Here is a 15829-nt window from a genome sequence, read left to right as displayed (position 1 = left end):
TATTATTTATTAATGTTCAGATTAGCGGACGCGAGAACGAAGTCTCCATTTTTTTTATTGCTTAGATGGGCGGACCAGCTCACAGCCCACATGGTGTTGAGTGGTTACTAGAGTCCATGGACGTCTACAACGTAAATGCGCCACCCACCTTGAGATATAAGTTCTAAGGTCCCAATATTAACCGCATTACTGCTTCACGACGGAAATAGCCAGAGTGGTGGCACCTACCTATGTATTGTATAGTACGACGGCTGTAACGTCTTTCAAAATGGTAACCATAATTGCTTAACGGTAAAAATGGGCAGGATCGTGACACCTCCATTGCGGACACACAATACGCCCGTGAGATCATTCACTTATCTAAGTAATTTAAGGGCTCCAATTAAAATCAAATTTTAGTACCAATAAAAAGAGCTAAATTGTGGAGAATATATTATATGGGAGTAGCTCAAAGTAAAATAACACGGCTTTTTGGAAAAGTAACTTACATTATTAGCTCACGCCGTAGTTCTTCACCATATAATGCTCGATCGCCATATTTACCATCTCTCTCTTCTGTCCCTTTCTCACCCATACATTCGTCCCTTTCATTCTAAACGTTCTGTTTTATATCTCACGAGCTTTCACTTTAACAATTCGCATTCCCGATCCTGTGGACAGAATGGAAAGCAGTCGACGTCGCCCAAAACACGTCATTTCGGATCCTCCTGATCCACTAACGGTGCTTTTAGGAAACTCAAGCACCGGTCATCGTTCTCGTAGAATCCGTCGCTTGCGACGAAGGGCTCGACGAGAACATTAACCTACAGACACAGCCCGCTGAGTTTCTCGCCGGATCTTCTCAGTGGGTCGCGTTTCCGATCCGGTGGCTCTTGCTAGGGTTCGTGTTAGCAACGTCGTCAGATTTGAGCTCCGTGAGCTCACCTACTAGTTAAGGTTACGCTGAAATAGCCTCTCAAGGCTATCAGCTTAGGTAGGAAAAAAAAAAAGATCATCCTTTAATTCCCGATCGCCATCTTTACCATCTCTCTCTCTTCCGTCCCTTTCTTACACATACATTCGTCCCTTTCACTCTAAACGTTCTGTTTTCTATCTCGCGAGCTTACAATTGGAAGTGTCACGTTCAGAGCCCGCTGTGTACTCAGCTCCGTATTTGTTCCGACGGCAGTTGCCGCCGGCCGCGTCGCTGGTGATCTCGCGGTGCACGCGCGACGAGCACTCGTACAGCGGCGGGGGGGGCGAGGAGCGGCGCACGGCGGAGGCGCTGCTGCACCTCGCCGGCCTGCCCCCCTCCCCGGCCCTCGCGCCCAGCTAGCGCCCCCCGCCCCCGCGCTAGTGCAGCCTACCTCCGACTGTCTGCGCCCGCGTCGCCAACCACTCTCGATCATCCTCCACCCTTGTTCTTATTAGAAACTGGGGTTCTTGACAAGTTGGAACTGTCCTTAATTTACAGATGAACATACATTGTTTAAAATCTACAAATTTTTTTTGCTTCCAATGCTGATAGCCTTGATATAATTGAGGCCGTCAGCGCAAAAGTGGCTTAACCCACAGTTTTTCACATTCGTGCTTATTTAAATTGTAATATATTTAAAACATAATATTTTTTTATGCAAAACTGCCCTATCCATAGTTTCAGCCATAGATAACAAATGGCTTTGTAAACATGTGTAAAAGTAAATTCAAATCTAGTTATCTCCATACATATGATAAGCTTAGGCCACTTTTGCGCTGACGGCCAGCGTTACCCTAGTGTGTGGGTGAGCTCTCGGGGTTCAAACCGGAGGTGTTGCTAACACTGGCCCTAGCAAGAGCAGCATCTAATGATTGTATTTGGAGCCATTTTGGAATCATGTTCGGTATAAAAAAAATTTTTTCATTTAAAATCGTTTTGTCTTTAAACTAATGACAGTTCCTTTAATGTAGTAAGTTTGTCAATGTCCTGTTTCTCAGTGCATCGCCCACACACAGCACGCGTCTACGGTTGCTTCGGGATGGTTTTATAGTTTATTGCCGTAGACGCGAGTTGCGTAGTGATGCAATGACACCCACCACGTTTAGCGTGCGAGGTTCTGTTGGACGACGCCGTTGGTGTTGCCCGCGGGCGACGACGTCCTATAGTCTACGTGTTATATCAATTTGTTTTGCGACAAAGACTATTCTTGTGTTTCATCTATTTTTTAAACAAATTATTAAATATTGGCTCGTGCGTGTTCGGGCCGATGTAAGCTACGTACGCGATCGGTTTATTTTGTAAGTGAAAAATACTATAATAATAATATATATTATATTTTATCTTCGTCTTTTAGAATTTTCTCGAAACGGAGCAAAGCTCTCGCTGAGGTGGTTCACTGTTAGCGCGTTAGTTCTTAGAACGTTAGTCGAAAAATAATATCTGAACTCGGCGTCTGTTGTCGCAACGGAATATATGATTACCATTATCTAGTCCAATAAAGACAATCTGTTTTTATTTGTTTCGATTGCACGCACGCAACTGGTATTATAATCAATATATTACATATTATAATCAATATATATGTATTTCGGACAGTTGTGCTAAATGATGTTTCATTATATACAGGGTGTTACAAAACTACCCGTAAAGCCGTAAGGAGGTTAAATGGGGCCTTTTATCGAGTCTATTCATAATATTTAAAAACCGTAGTAACGCTATAACCGTAATAACATAGCCCAAAAAAATAAAAAAATAATATTATTTTCACTGATGTGCAAATCCTATTTCAGTAAAATTAAATAGTAAACTACGCAGAATGTACCTACATTTCTACTTGAAACAGTTGTAGGATATCGACTAGAAGATTTGAAATGGACTTTTTTTTTTCGAACTTGACCTTTTTTGAAGCCAGTACTTGAGTATAATGACATCCTTGTATTGAGGTATCAAGCATTTACGAATGAAAAATAGAAAAACTATTGAAAGTAGTTACACAATTATTAGGTAAAATAGGTACACACGTAGGCCTTTCTGTTAAATAATCTGGTTCCCTGACATGACAGCTTACTAGGGTTGACAAAAAAATTAAAATTTTTACGAGTTATTTTGTAACACGCTGTATATATCTTTATGTTCGAAATGTGATTTCCAACTGAGTAAAACATCACATTTGATGGTGTAATCATTATTATTTTTGTTGTTTCGACATTGTGTGTCGTTACTAAAAACAGTCGCTGAATGTCGGGGAAGAATCGAAATCCTTCCGTACTTATTCGGCGATTTCGAACAGAATACGGATGTCTAGAATAATTACACTTTTACGAGATAGTAGTGACTACTAGTGATAGATGTGATACTACTTAATATGAAATATATCTATTAAAAAATAAATCTAAATGAAAATAGTTAATTAGTTCTCTTTTCACGCGCATTTAGGTTCTTACCGTTTACGAATAGTCAAATCAATCATAATAATACAGATAAAATAATATTTACGATTTTAAGTATTTAAAAAAAGTGTTGCCACGTTTTGGTGCGTTCTTTGCGGTTTGTTGCCAGTTAAACGTTTACTGCTGTGCAAATTGACTAACCCTAAAACGTGGTATTTAGCGTTTTAAGTTCAATAATATAAATTTTATTTATTTATTCAATCCTCGGTTTCGGATACATTTTAAGCATTATTGTTTATAAGAATTGATTTCAACGATAATTTATTAAATTATTCTAAACTAAGCATATAAGCAATAACGTAACGTATAGCTTAAAAATAAATGTGATCTGCACGCAAAAAAATATTTACACAATATACAAAAAAAAAACCTTATACAGGGGCGATTCAAGCGTTTAACATATTGTATTCTACGTATTTACTTTTATTTCGAGGTGATATGACGTATTTTATTAGCGAGTAAATAAATTTAGCCATAAGCAAGTAAATGTTTTGTGTTCATGAATTTGTGATCTTCTAAGAATCAACAAACATAATAATGGTAATAATATACAGCGGAGCTGACACGGCTTCTGTTATATTAATCAGCACATCACTAGGTTCGGGTGCTTAGCGACGATAAATTAATAGTAAAATATCTCTTCTCACTCGTGGTTCGTTTTAGTGAAATAACAAATGCTTCAGAAATTTAGCAGCCTTCCATTTCTAAGAAAGTACTTGTACAAATTCTAGTAAAAAAATATTCAAATGTTCTCTCAAGTGCCTACTTATAGCTTTCGATAAAGTACATTTCAAGCAATCTATTTACAGTTAATTCGATGTTCAATTTAAAAAAAGCCTTGAAAAAAAATTACACCAAGTAGAATAAAGTACATAACATTAATTACGTTTCTGTTACCTTCATTTCAGTACTCGAAAAGAACACAATTGATTGAATGTATTTGCAATATCGATGGAAAAAAAATATAGGTATTGTACGAAAACAAAATAGACCCGTGATACCGTGGGTTTAATGGCGCGTGCGTTGCCGTAATAATATACTAGTATAATAATATTAAAATACGGCTTTCTTTAGAACAATTTAATGTTTGGTCGTGAGAATATTTAAATTTACGCCGTAGGTTTTAACTAGACTGAAGTATAATGACTGATTTCTGAGCAATATTATTTATTAGTGGAAATGAAATTCCTTTAGCGAGCACGTTTATAAAAAAAAATTTAATATAATGTTCTCATGGAAATATAAAATAATATATTAAAAAGCTTCGCAATGAAAATGTACAACGTTGCCTAACGTTAGTTATTTACGAACAGCCACGTTTCTAATTAATTTTAGCTGTTATAGTCTAGACAGTTAATATTGAGTGCCAAAAAAAAAAAAAGATATTTATAATATTATAAAAGCGAATAACATAAATAAATTTGTTTTACATATATTTCAATCGAATGCTATAATTGAAGCATAGATAATTAGATTATAAGTGATGTTAAAAATAATTTGATTGCTAATTAAAGTTTTTGCTGTATTTAGGAGCGTCTTCCATCTTACTCGTAATAGTTTCTATTAGGTAAACAGTAGCGAGGAGGAAAGTCCATCAATGTAACATTAGCTACAGAAGTGTTTAACGCTGGACGGGCTTACGTTACGTAACATAATTAACTTTCAATTATTAATGGTATATTGTATTCTAAAACGCTGATGATATAAAACTGGTTCAGGGTGGCACCAATGTGTTTATGAGAAGCGGAAAAATACACTTTAGTAAATGTTTAAAGTTGGCAACATTGTTGGTGATGTTTCAGTGTTGCCAAATTTAGGCTGAAAAATGTGTAATTTTTTAATTCTTAGTTGGCACATAGTTTCGAGTTAACATCTGCTCTTAATACCAAAACAGAGACAGAATAAAAAATATTTAAGAATTTAAAGTATCGTTCGTGGAAAGATCAAGTAAATTGTTTGAATTGAGATAAATTGTTTAAAAAAAAACCTTGTTGCACCAGCGTGTATATATCGTATCGTATGGACTTTTATCTTCGTTCGAGAGCACTAGCCTTTCTTTCGGGGTTATTTATAAATAATATTAAATGTAGATGAAAATTTTACAGCAATAATTAGTACCTTAGTAGTTTTTCGCTGGTAGATGCTACGGATATTGGATACGTTGTAAATGTGTGATAAATTGCGATTTATTTTATAAGTGCTGTATGTGTTTAAATCAAATTTTATTCTCATATTAAAAGAAGTAACTTTTCAAAAACGATTGAGGGTAAGCGGTTCAACGACCGCTTTATTTATTGATTTTATTTGTTTTACGTGTATGAGATGCCTTCTTAAAAGTTATATCGATATGATATTAAAATTGTTACGGTACTTGGTTGTAACGTCGGTAATGAAGTAATATTTAAAATAAAATAAAACTAATTTATTTAGGTAATTTTGTTAATATTATTTTTTAGATTCGTTTGTGAAACGGGATTCGGATTAAATGTCTTCGCCAATTTTGTTTTGTATTTATGGATTTATCTTTTACGAGCTCCTGTATTATGACGTCACCACTGCACAGACTAATAATATCCACAGTTGGCGTTTTATGTCATCCGACAACACATTATCGAATTGGGTTTATATGAAAAATAAAAGTCAATTATTACGAATGAAACATTTAATAATTACTATTAACATTCAAGACAACGATACCTAAATTTTAAAAGGAAGATGCTGATACGACTACCTTCAGTTCAGTTCTTTAATTTTGAAATATTGCAACTGTGATAAAGCAAACACAATTTAACACAGTTAAAATAAATGATTCTAAACAAAAAAATAATTATAAATGCAATATCTAAAATCGCTTCCATATTTGCCTGATTTTGGTACACTATCTTATCGATTTATTTTCGGATCAGTTTGTTGAAAAGATTATTAAAGCAGCCTTAAAGGTTTTTGTTTTTAAAATAATCATAATTGGCTATAGATGTGTATGAAAACTACCGATTACCATTAAAAGAAGTCAAAACGTGAATTATCGATTTTTATCCTGACGCCACTCGATTGGATACAATAAATACATTGATGTTTAAGTTTTGGTGGATAAAGTCTATTGCCATAATTGAATTAAAAAGTAAAGATTTCTCCGACGTTCGATTTTACTACTCATCAAATATTAGAGGAGAAAATAATTATAGCGAACCAAGTTTTTTTTTCTTCGAGATAGTGTGGATATTGAAATGAAACTTAGTGTATTGGTGACGTCGCATTACGTGGTATTTTAGAAGTACATTAGTCTGACTCATAAATTTAAGTATTTTAAGTGATCATATTGTTGTTGTTGATATTTTGCATGCTTTTGAACGACACCCTACTTTATTATTAATTAATATTATTGCTATTGTTGAGAGTTATTGCCAAAATTTTATTTGTCCTAAAAATCTTTTGTCTTTGTACATATCCATTAATAAATTATGTACCGAGAGTAATCAGTTGTTTTATTCCACACTCCTTGCGGAGAAGTATCTATGAGTTAACATGTAGCAAGGAACGTCCAAGCATAAGTAATTCAGTATCACGTTGAGACAACAGGGGTTAAAGGGGGTACTTGTTAATAGCCTGAAGTAGGCGCATTCGCTAGACTTATGTTCTTTCAGACTTGACAGAGATGACGTAAACTTTTTACGCATGGATTGACTGTGCCCTTTATTGTATAGTTTATGGTCGACTGGAGACAGTACCTGTGTTCGTCTGTCTACAGCGGCAATGATCCCAAATAGCGACTTTTTGCTTAGTGAGTGCGGCTTAAATTACACAATAGCCTAATTATCGTGGCCGACGGCAACTACATACTCGATCCTGCGGACTGAACTATAAATAGTCGCCGTTGCCCTAAACTCGTCATTTCGGATCCTCCCGACCCACTATCGGTGCTTTTAGGTACCTACCTCAAGCACCGGTCACCATTCTCGTCGAACCCGAAAATTAACCGTCAGACATAGCCCACTGATTGTCTCGCTGAATGTTTTCAGTGTGTCGCGTTTCCGTTCCCGCGGTAGATCCTGCAAAGCACTGCTTTTGATAGGGTTAGTGTTAGCAACGTCGAGAGTCCCGTGAGATCACTTGCTCGGTTGAACTGGCATAACCCTTCGAGGTTACCAGCGTATAATAAAAAATATATTATATAAAAAAAATATAATAAAAAAAAATGTAATGGCATAAAATGTATATAATGATAGTTATATGTTAGATTTTTTAAGTTACTAACATAGATTATAAGTAATTACTACTACCAAATGTTATGGTTTAAAAAAAAAACAAATAAAGTATTAATAATAATAATAATATAAGAAAAAAAAATTATCGGGATAACTTCACGGTTCACTAGTATTCGTGTATTTAGTATATAAAGAATAACTAAACAGACAGTCCGTAACCTAACGCCACCCGTCATGACTTACGCGAGTGTGGTGTTCGCTCACGCGGCCCGCACACATATAGACACTCTCCAATCCCTACAATCCCGCTTTTGCAGGTTAGCCGTCGGAGCTCCGTGGTTCGTGAGCAACGTTGACCTACACGACGACCTAGGCCTCGAATCAATTCGGAAATACATGAAGTCAGCGTCGGAACGGTACTTAGATAAGGCTTTGCGTCATGATAATCACCTTATCGTTGCCGCCGCTGACTACTCCCCGAATCCTGATCATGCAGGAGCCAGTCACCGTCGACGCCCTAGACACGTCCTTACGGATCCATCAGATCCAATAACCTTTGCATTAGACGCCTTCAGCTCTAATACTAGGAGCAGGCTTAGGAACCCCGGTAACTGTACTCGTCAAACTCGACAAAGAGGCCGACGTGCAACCTAACCCATGCATCAGCTCGCTGAGTTTCTCGCCGGATCTTCTCAGCGGGTCGCGATTCCGACCCGGTAGTAGATTCATTCGCGAAGCAATTGCTCTTGAGTTGTTAGGTCTCCTTCGGAGGCGCTCGGGTAGCTGTTAGCAAATCCCACCACTCTTGGCTGAGCCTTTGCTCGCCCACCTGTCCTGGTGACACTGGAAAGGCCTTCGGGCCACCAGTAATCTTTCAATCATAATAAAATAAATAAACCTAACGCCAACTTCTAGAATAGAGTGACTTAACAGCGGAGTATTTGAACACCACCAGTACTGAATATCTTGTAGAGATCTGTCAAAAAGACATTCAAAAAATAAAGCAACAAATCAGTTTAATAATTTATTTTTACAAAATGTACCACCGTTACAAATTAAAGTTACATTAACTTCGCTCTATGTACATCTAAGGTTAATCTATCGTATCAATGATTTCTGTACCTTACAAATCTAAGATCAGAAAAAAATACGTAAAGAAAACACTTTTCGTCATAATTTCAGACAGGCATTTAATTAAATTCGTCATAACCTAATCGAAGCCTCCAAAAGCGATTCATTGCATTGTCGATGTATTACATGTTTAGTAGCTTAACTAAACTTAAATCGGCACTTCAATTTAGTTCCGTTTGTGAACTGACTGAGTTCAGTACCAGAGTTACAACATACTACCTACAGTATGCGCGCGAGTTCATGTCCATCGGAGCCAGAGGCGAGGCGCGAGGGACAGTTCGCCCCACCTTCGCCCACCTCCCCGCATTTACCTGACGCTGAGTGTTGTCCTTGGTGGTTGTGACGCGCGCTTATCGATGTCGAAAATTTGCGCTAACGCTATTGTGTTATTTAACCATGACTACTCCGCTTCCATCAAGTTCAGGTAAAAAAAACCTACTGAAAAAAGATACATACTGATTCCGACTCTGATCTGTCGGTTGTCTTTTCATTTGATAGTGATTGAATTGGAATTTAAAAAATATTTTTCTCTATTAGAAATAAATAAGTAATTACTTATCACATTTATTTTATTTCATAATTGGTAAAATTATCTTAAGTTACATTAAACCAAATTGACAGCTGTTGACTAAATCGGTAATTATTAACATTACCATAATTAACTAGGTCACAGCACAACGGCATTCCTCAGGATGTACATGAACTCGCGCGCCTATTGTACCTACTGTGTGCTTGGTGCGAGTTTTTTAACGTTTTCGATAACGTAAAACTTGACTCCATAAGTCGAAACGTTTGCCGCTGTTCAAACTGCATACAAATTTAAGTTAACTTTTACGCTATCGAGAACGTTAAAAAACTCTCACCAAGCACACCAATCTTGTCACTTATTGCGATAAAAAAATAATAGATGATTTATTAAATGAACAGGAGACATTGATAGAAGTATGAGTACCATTTCCCAGGCTAAGATTTTTGAGGCAATGGCGACTGATGATGTCAGCACCTTGAAAAGCGACGACCTTTTCTACCAATCATTACAAAACAACTACATACACTGACTTTTTTTTTATCAATGCCCATTGGTCACAAACGATGTAAACATAAATAAACGCCATTACAATTGATGGTTTCTGAGACGTTTTAGTCTTTAAGCTTTTTACTTTTTATTCCTTTTGTACAATAGTCACAATGATTTGCTGCCTAATTTCGAGAATAAAAATTTATTTGCAAAAACGCTACTGCAATCCATCATTTTTTTTACAGTGTGACCTGAGCTGCTGTAACCATACACCTGTTTTATTATTTAGAACTTATTTCCAAAGACACTTTCGCAATTACATAAAGCTCAGGATTCAGTTGGCGCATGAGATTTTATTATAAACAAAATCTCAATAAGAGGTATATCATATTACATGTCTAGTACTAACGTCTAAGTTTCAATTGTAGACCGCGCAACGGTAGATGTGGTCTACCGTTGCGCGGTCACGAGGGAGCCCGTGGACAACATGAACGTCGACACCCACCTTGAGGCGTGCGGTCAAAGCCTCAAGATTACACATCAAATATATATTTTTTACACCAATATTTTTAATATTATTGTAAAATTACAATTTATCTAGACGAGCGGGCATTACGACATTCTCTACTCTATCAAAAAAAAAAAACACAGGTCGTTTATTTTTCACGTGAACATTTTGTAGAACTGAGACGGTTTAAATTTATCAACCGTAAAATTGTCCAACTACGAGAAAAATATCTGCCTCGCTTCTGCGGGTGATTGTTCCATGGGACAGTATGGACACTTCAATCTGAAAGATAAAGGGGGACGAATTAATATGTTATACATCAGGAGTGAAATGAAACTTGACTTTAGACAATTACCATCAAGTATCAATGATTGTAAATTTTGATGATGATGTCCTTTTACATAAAGAAATGATCAAATGGGGATTCAGTACCAATAATGATAGACGTAAGAGAAATGGTATGGTATTCTGTATACGGTACGGTGCTATACTGTCAGGGGTCCCTTGACATCCTGTACGTATAGCCTTTTCCGTTTGTATGGTTTTGTTATAACATTTAATTTTATCATAATATATCATTTTATTTGTGCAAAAAAGACATACTTGGCTGCCGTAGCGAGTTTGTTGAGAGCGTCTCGCGATATGACGTGACCGCAGAGGAGGCGCATCGGCGGGTTCTGGTCGGAAGCCTGCTGGCGGAGGATCGGGCAAGCGAACACCGAGTGGTAGCCGCCGCCTTCGTCACCGAGGTCCACCTCGAAGGGCAGCTCGTCCTCCGCCCAGGCCGCGATGACGTGCGGGTGCGACATCTTGGAGCGGATGTCGTGCAGCGCGGGGAGCACGCGCGCGCCCGCCCGCGCCGCGCCCGCCAGCGCCGACAGCGGGGCCAGGCGCAGCGCGGCGCACGCCTCCGCCACGAACAGCTCGGCCGCCTCGGCCCCCAGCGCGCGCGGCTGCAGCAGGCGGCGGTAGGCGGGCGGCGGCGCGGGCGGCGCGGCGGCGGGCGGGCGCGCGCACCACGCCAGCGCGCACACGGCCGCCTGCAGCGCGCGCTCGTGCCGCGCCGCGTGTCGCGGGAACGTGCTGCGCGCGTACTCTATGGCCGCACCCACGCCCACCTCGCGCGCCAGCTGTCATACACACACATACCTCATTCTATAAACTATTTTGAAGTCGTCGTGGCCTAACGGATAAGACATCCGGTGCATTCGTGTTGAGCGATGCACCGGTGTTCGAATCTCAGGTGGGTACCAATTTTTCTAATGAAATACGTACTCAACAAATGTTCACGATTGATTTCCACGGTAAAGGAATAACGTCGTGTAATAAAAATCAAGCCCGCACAATTATAACTTGCGTAATCACTGGTGGTAGGACCTCTTGTGAGTCCGCGTGTGTAGGTACCACCTATCCTGCCTATTTCTGCCGTGAAGCAGTAGTGCATTTCGGTTTGAAGGGTAGGGCAGCTGTTGTAAGTATACTGAGATCTTAGAACATATCTCAAGGTGGGTGGCGCATTTACGTTGTGGATGTCTATGGGCTCCAGTAACCACTTAACACCAGGTGGGCTGTGAGCTCGTACAACAATCTAAAAAAAAATATGGTTCATGGAATTTTGCCAGTCACAGACATTATTAAAATTAATTTTGTATTTGTTGGTGACCACGAAAAGCACAATATTTGAAAATTCAGGTGCCATAAAAGTTTTTTAATGATAAATTTATTAGTTTGATTATGGTCACCTTCAAAGCGTACATCCTGTGCAAAGTGAACGGCAGCGGTGAATGCTGTAGTTCCTGCATGTGCTGCTCAGCCCACTGCAGGGCAGGAGTGGGGTCGCCCTCGGCCAATGCAGTCGCACAACGCTGTACCGACGCAAACGTACAGGTTCGCTCAACGCCACTGATTTCGGCTTCGGCTACAAACGTATCACCGACGTCCTCTAGGCCCTGTGTATAAAAAAGACACAAACTCTTTTCCCATCAAGAATATCTATGAATTTCCATATAAATGTTTGATACTGTTTAATATATAATGTATTTCGACACAGCAAGTCAAAGAGTGTGTACAAATGATCGAGTTCAACGGCGATGATGCCCCACATGGCACGCTTACCACCGAACGAGAGCCCCACTGCGCCGGTTAGAATTAAATAGAAGAACCACGTCATCGATTAGAAGTATATCCTGTTTTTACTCTACAGACTAATTCTAGTTCATCGGTATCCCGGAACACCAGAAGACACCTGGGCAGTCTCACAGGCGCTAACAGTGGCGGCCGACTTCGATTCATTTTCACCAAACGTTGACCTCATTAATCTAAGATTCTTGGGGCATCCGCGTGATGTTAACCAGTCACCAGTCCTACCTTGGTCGTTTCACATACTCTGCGCACTTATAAATATGCCATAGTTTGGCAAAAGAACAACTGATTTCACTCAACTATAGTTTAATATCTTAGCTACCTGTCTGTACAAATGTTGTGCAATGGCTTGTTCCATAATAGGTCGATTTTCATCAGAACAGAACATTTCCGCCTTTGGAGCAACTGCTGCATAATCGGCCACGAAATGCCTATCTATAGACTTGCCCACTCTTGACACTGTAGCATGGAGTTCTCTGTGATCTAAAAACGTAAATTAGCTTATTCATTATATACTTCTATATATAATATAATATGCATTACATTGTAATAATTATACCAAACTCTACTCTTCTATATTCATTGCACTTCACTTAACTACTGATTGTAGGACTTAATATGAGCTATAATATGATGCACAGATTGATACCACAGTCCTGCACATTTCCACCACAAATGTAGGTGTCTCAAGGAGTGTAGTAATATTCATATTCTGGCATATACTCGGTAGCCATCATAGCATGAATACCAATGCTGACCCCCGCATCCCATCATTAGACCGGAGGTTGAACTTTCAATAGTATACTTTATATGAGTTTTTTTTTACCTGTTGACAATTGAAATGCATTCTGTTTGATGGTAGAGGCTAATTCGCTCACGACCTGGGCTTGTTCAGGTGTTAATGGTGTATTTGGTGGTTCTGAAAAGAAATAATATACTTTATTATCTCTATGAGGGGGATGAGCCCTCATTTTACATTAAGAAAATTAGGTTTCACCAACCAATGAAACTATGAAACTCATTAAACATTTTTAGTACCAAGGGAGAGGTTTGCAGACTAAGCACATTGTCAAACCATTGTCTTATACTTCCTGTCGTACTGATAAACTAATCCTCGAATATATCCCATGAGGATATTTCACAAAACTTTTGAATCCAATTGGAACTCCAACTTTTAGATTGTAAGAGGACTAATAATATGAACTGAATAAACAATACAATTACTGAATGAACAAGAAGAAATTTTCCATTTTTTTATAAGTATTTATCAAATAATGTAACTGTTTGTTGTAACTTATTTTAATAAAAATGCATATCAATAAATGCATTAATGGGACATTAAACCATGTTAAAGATATGAGCATTATCATTAATTAATGTTAGCTATAAAGAGGGGTTGATATATTATTTATATGAGAATTTCAATAACCCATTTTTAAGTCGGCCTCCTGTAGAGTTTCATATATTTGAATAGCTGTTTGAAGATCTTAGCAACTAACAATTTAACACAATGATTTGTCGCATAATATTGCAAACCTACCAAACATCATACTCTTGATATGACAAATGAGGTTGACACTTTTAAGAAAATGTTATATTAACCCTCAGTGCTCTTCATGTTTTCGTACCACTGCCTCCCAGCAACTCGGGCACATTTTTGTAGCAAAATGAATTTCACTTGCTAGTAGTAAATGTTTTTGATTTTATTTAATTTATAACATACACTTCCTTCTTGTAAATAAAAGATAAGTTTTAAATTTTGTAATTTACCTTAGTATGATATCTTTGGAAATAATCTCTCATGTGCATGCTGGATTTACTTGGGCTAATTATACTAAATAATAAAAAGGGTGCGTGGACTTATGTACACGCGTAAGAAGTTATACTTTATTTTTATTAAATTTATTTCTTTTTTTTAATTTAAATTTTAATCAATTTGAAAAAAAATCGATTAAGCAACATCCTCAAACAGGCATATTGGACATCCCTTTTCTTGACATCGTATAAATTCAGTAATTCTCGGTATGGTTCGGAAAGTTCACCTGCGGCTATATTCAGACTCGCCAAGTTACGTCGGTCGTATTGTAATGAACGATTTAGTGGGCAACTTCATTCTGTTAATTTTGTATCACTGTACGAGCTCAATGTAAAATTTCACTCTCATCAATTTTTCATAGCGCGCCTAAAGAATTATAACTTCAATAAAAAGTGCTATTATATTAAAATAGCTTTAAAAAGGGCAATTCCTTCTGACCAGCAAAGACTACTTTACACACTAACCAGCAAAAATCACCATACCATCTTTTTTTTAATTGGAAGAACAATTTGTAATTTTCTTTATATGTGTCTTTTCATTATTTCCTTTCTTTGATGAACATGTTTATGTGGCTAGTTTGTTTTTCATTTTTGCATTGTCTGTGTTGGGAATGACTAAACCAAAATGTAGTAAACATGTAATGTGTAATAACTTACGTTGGGCTATTTCCCGCCGCAGCTCCTCTACTTTGTTAATAATATCTTGCAATACTTCATCGGTATGTTCATTTAAATTTGTAAATTTTGTAATTGCTTTGTCTAAATCCTGCTCAACCCCAATACAGGAATCCATTGTTTTTCAAGATTCCAGTCCCTACAGTGTTTTTCAAAAAACGACGCCTTATTGTATTAGAACAAAGAACTACGTATGACTTTACCAAATATTTTGAAAAGGTATGTATACTCTAAAAATTTGCATTAATATACAAATTTAATGATAGCAGACTAAAAACATTTTCTCTCAACTCTCAAGTGACAAAGTGAACGTTTGTCATTTCCGTTTTTTTTTTAATTTAATGATCTGGTAACAAGTCCAAGACCTATTTTTCTAATATTATTTTATGAAAAATGACATGAAGCGAAATGAGATGAATTTGATTAATTTTAGCCTGTGATCAAGTGGGATGAAATTAAATGAAACGAAATTTTGAAGTGGATTTTATAGAAAAACCAGAGAGATTATATCTAGTGCAGCAGCTTTGTCTCATTTTCCGCAAATGTGTAAAACAGTTAATGAATAGACCGTTGTTATTAATTTTGAAGTCGTCGTGGCCTAAAGGATAATACGTCCGGTGCATTCGTATCTAGCGATGCACCGGTGTTAGAATCCTGCAGGCGGATACCAATTTTTCTAATGAAATACGTACTTAACAAATGTTCACGATTGACTTCCACGGTGAAGGAATAACATCGTGTAATAAAAATCAAACCTGCAAAATTATAATTTGCGTAATTACTAGTGGTAGGACCTCTTGTGAGTCCGCACGGGTAGGTACCACTGCCCCGCCTATTTCTGCCGTGAAGCAGTAATGCGTTTCGGTTTGAAGGGTGGGGCAGCCGTTGTAACTATACCTTAGAACTTACATCTCAAGGTGTGTGGCGCAT

The 15829-nt window shown here is 37.7% G+C and overlaps 2 protein-coding genes across 3 annotated transcripts in view; one reads left to right on the top strand and one right to left on the bottom strand.

The window, feature by feature from the left end:
• Positions 1–6881, top strand: part of LOC101739133 (forkhead box protein N3) — a 30351-nt gene extending 23470 nt beyond the window's left edge. Inside the window, exon 8 of the mRNA XM_004928387.5 lies at positions 1169–6881. Within this exon, the coding sequence (XP_004928444.1) occupies positions 1169–1315 (147 nt within the window). The 3' untranslated portion in view covers positions 1316–6881. The remainder of the gene's footprint in view (positions 1–1168) is intronic.
• A 1740-nt stretch (positions 6882–8621) lies between these two features.
• LOC101738985 (E3 ubiquitin-protein transferase RMND5B) lies at positions 8622–15221 on the bottom strand. Of its 2 annotated transcripts, XM_062673746.1 has the most exons (7): positions 14882–15220; positions 13236–13328; positions 12732–12892; positions 12010–12216; positions 11290–11397; positions 10871–11115; positions 8622–10549 (listed from the first exon to the last, which is right to left on the bottom strand). In XM_062673746.1, exons 1-7 carry the CDS (start codon positions 15015–15017, stop codon positions 10483–10485), a joined length of 1017 nt encoding a protein of 338 aa, XP_062529730.1. In that variant the 5' UTR covers positions 15018–15220; the 3' UTR covers positions 8622–10482. The 2 variants fall into 2 exon arrangements, with proteins under 2 accessions (XP_062529730.1, XP_037873190.1); XM_038017262.2 differs by having other exon boundaries at positions 10871–11397; positions 14882–15221.
• Between the last annotated feature and the right edge of the window lie 608 nt (positions 15222–15829).

The sequence above is a fragment of the Bombyx mori genome, chromosome 18, assembly GCF_030269925.1.
Source record: "Bombyx mori chromosome 18, ASM3026992v2".
In the NCBI taxonomy this organism is placed as follows: domain Eukaryota; kingdom Metazoa; phylum Arthropoda; class Insecta; order Lepidoptera; family Bombycidae; genus Bombyx; species Bombyx mori.
The sequence above is the reverse complement of the archived record's forward strand: the minus strand, read 5'-3'. Positions and strand labels throughout refer to the sequence as shown.

What these genes read in the sequence shown, in the direction of transcription:
- LOC101738985 (XM_038017262.2), bottom strand. Translation starts at nt 15,017, where the DNA reads ATGGATTCCTGTATTGGGGTTGAGCAGGATTTAGACAAAGCAATTACA. An exon ending in GCGGCGGGAAATAGCCCAAC is followed by an intron (nt 13,329 to 14,881) that starts GTAAGTTATTAC and finishes ATTTCTTTTCAG; the next exon opens with AACCACCAAATACACCATTA. An exon ending in TGCATTTCAATTGTCAACAG is followed by an intron (nt 12,893 to 13,235) that starts GTAAAAAAAAAC and finishes TTACGTTTTTAG; the next exon opens with ATCACAGAGAACTCCATGCT.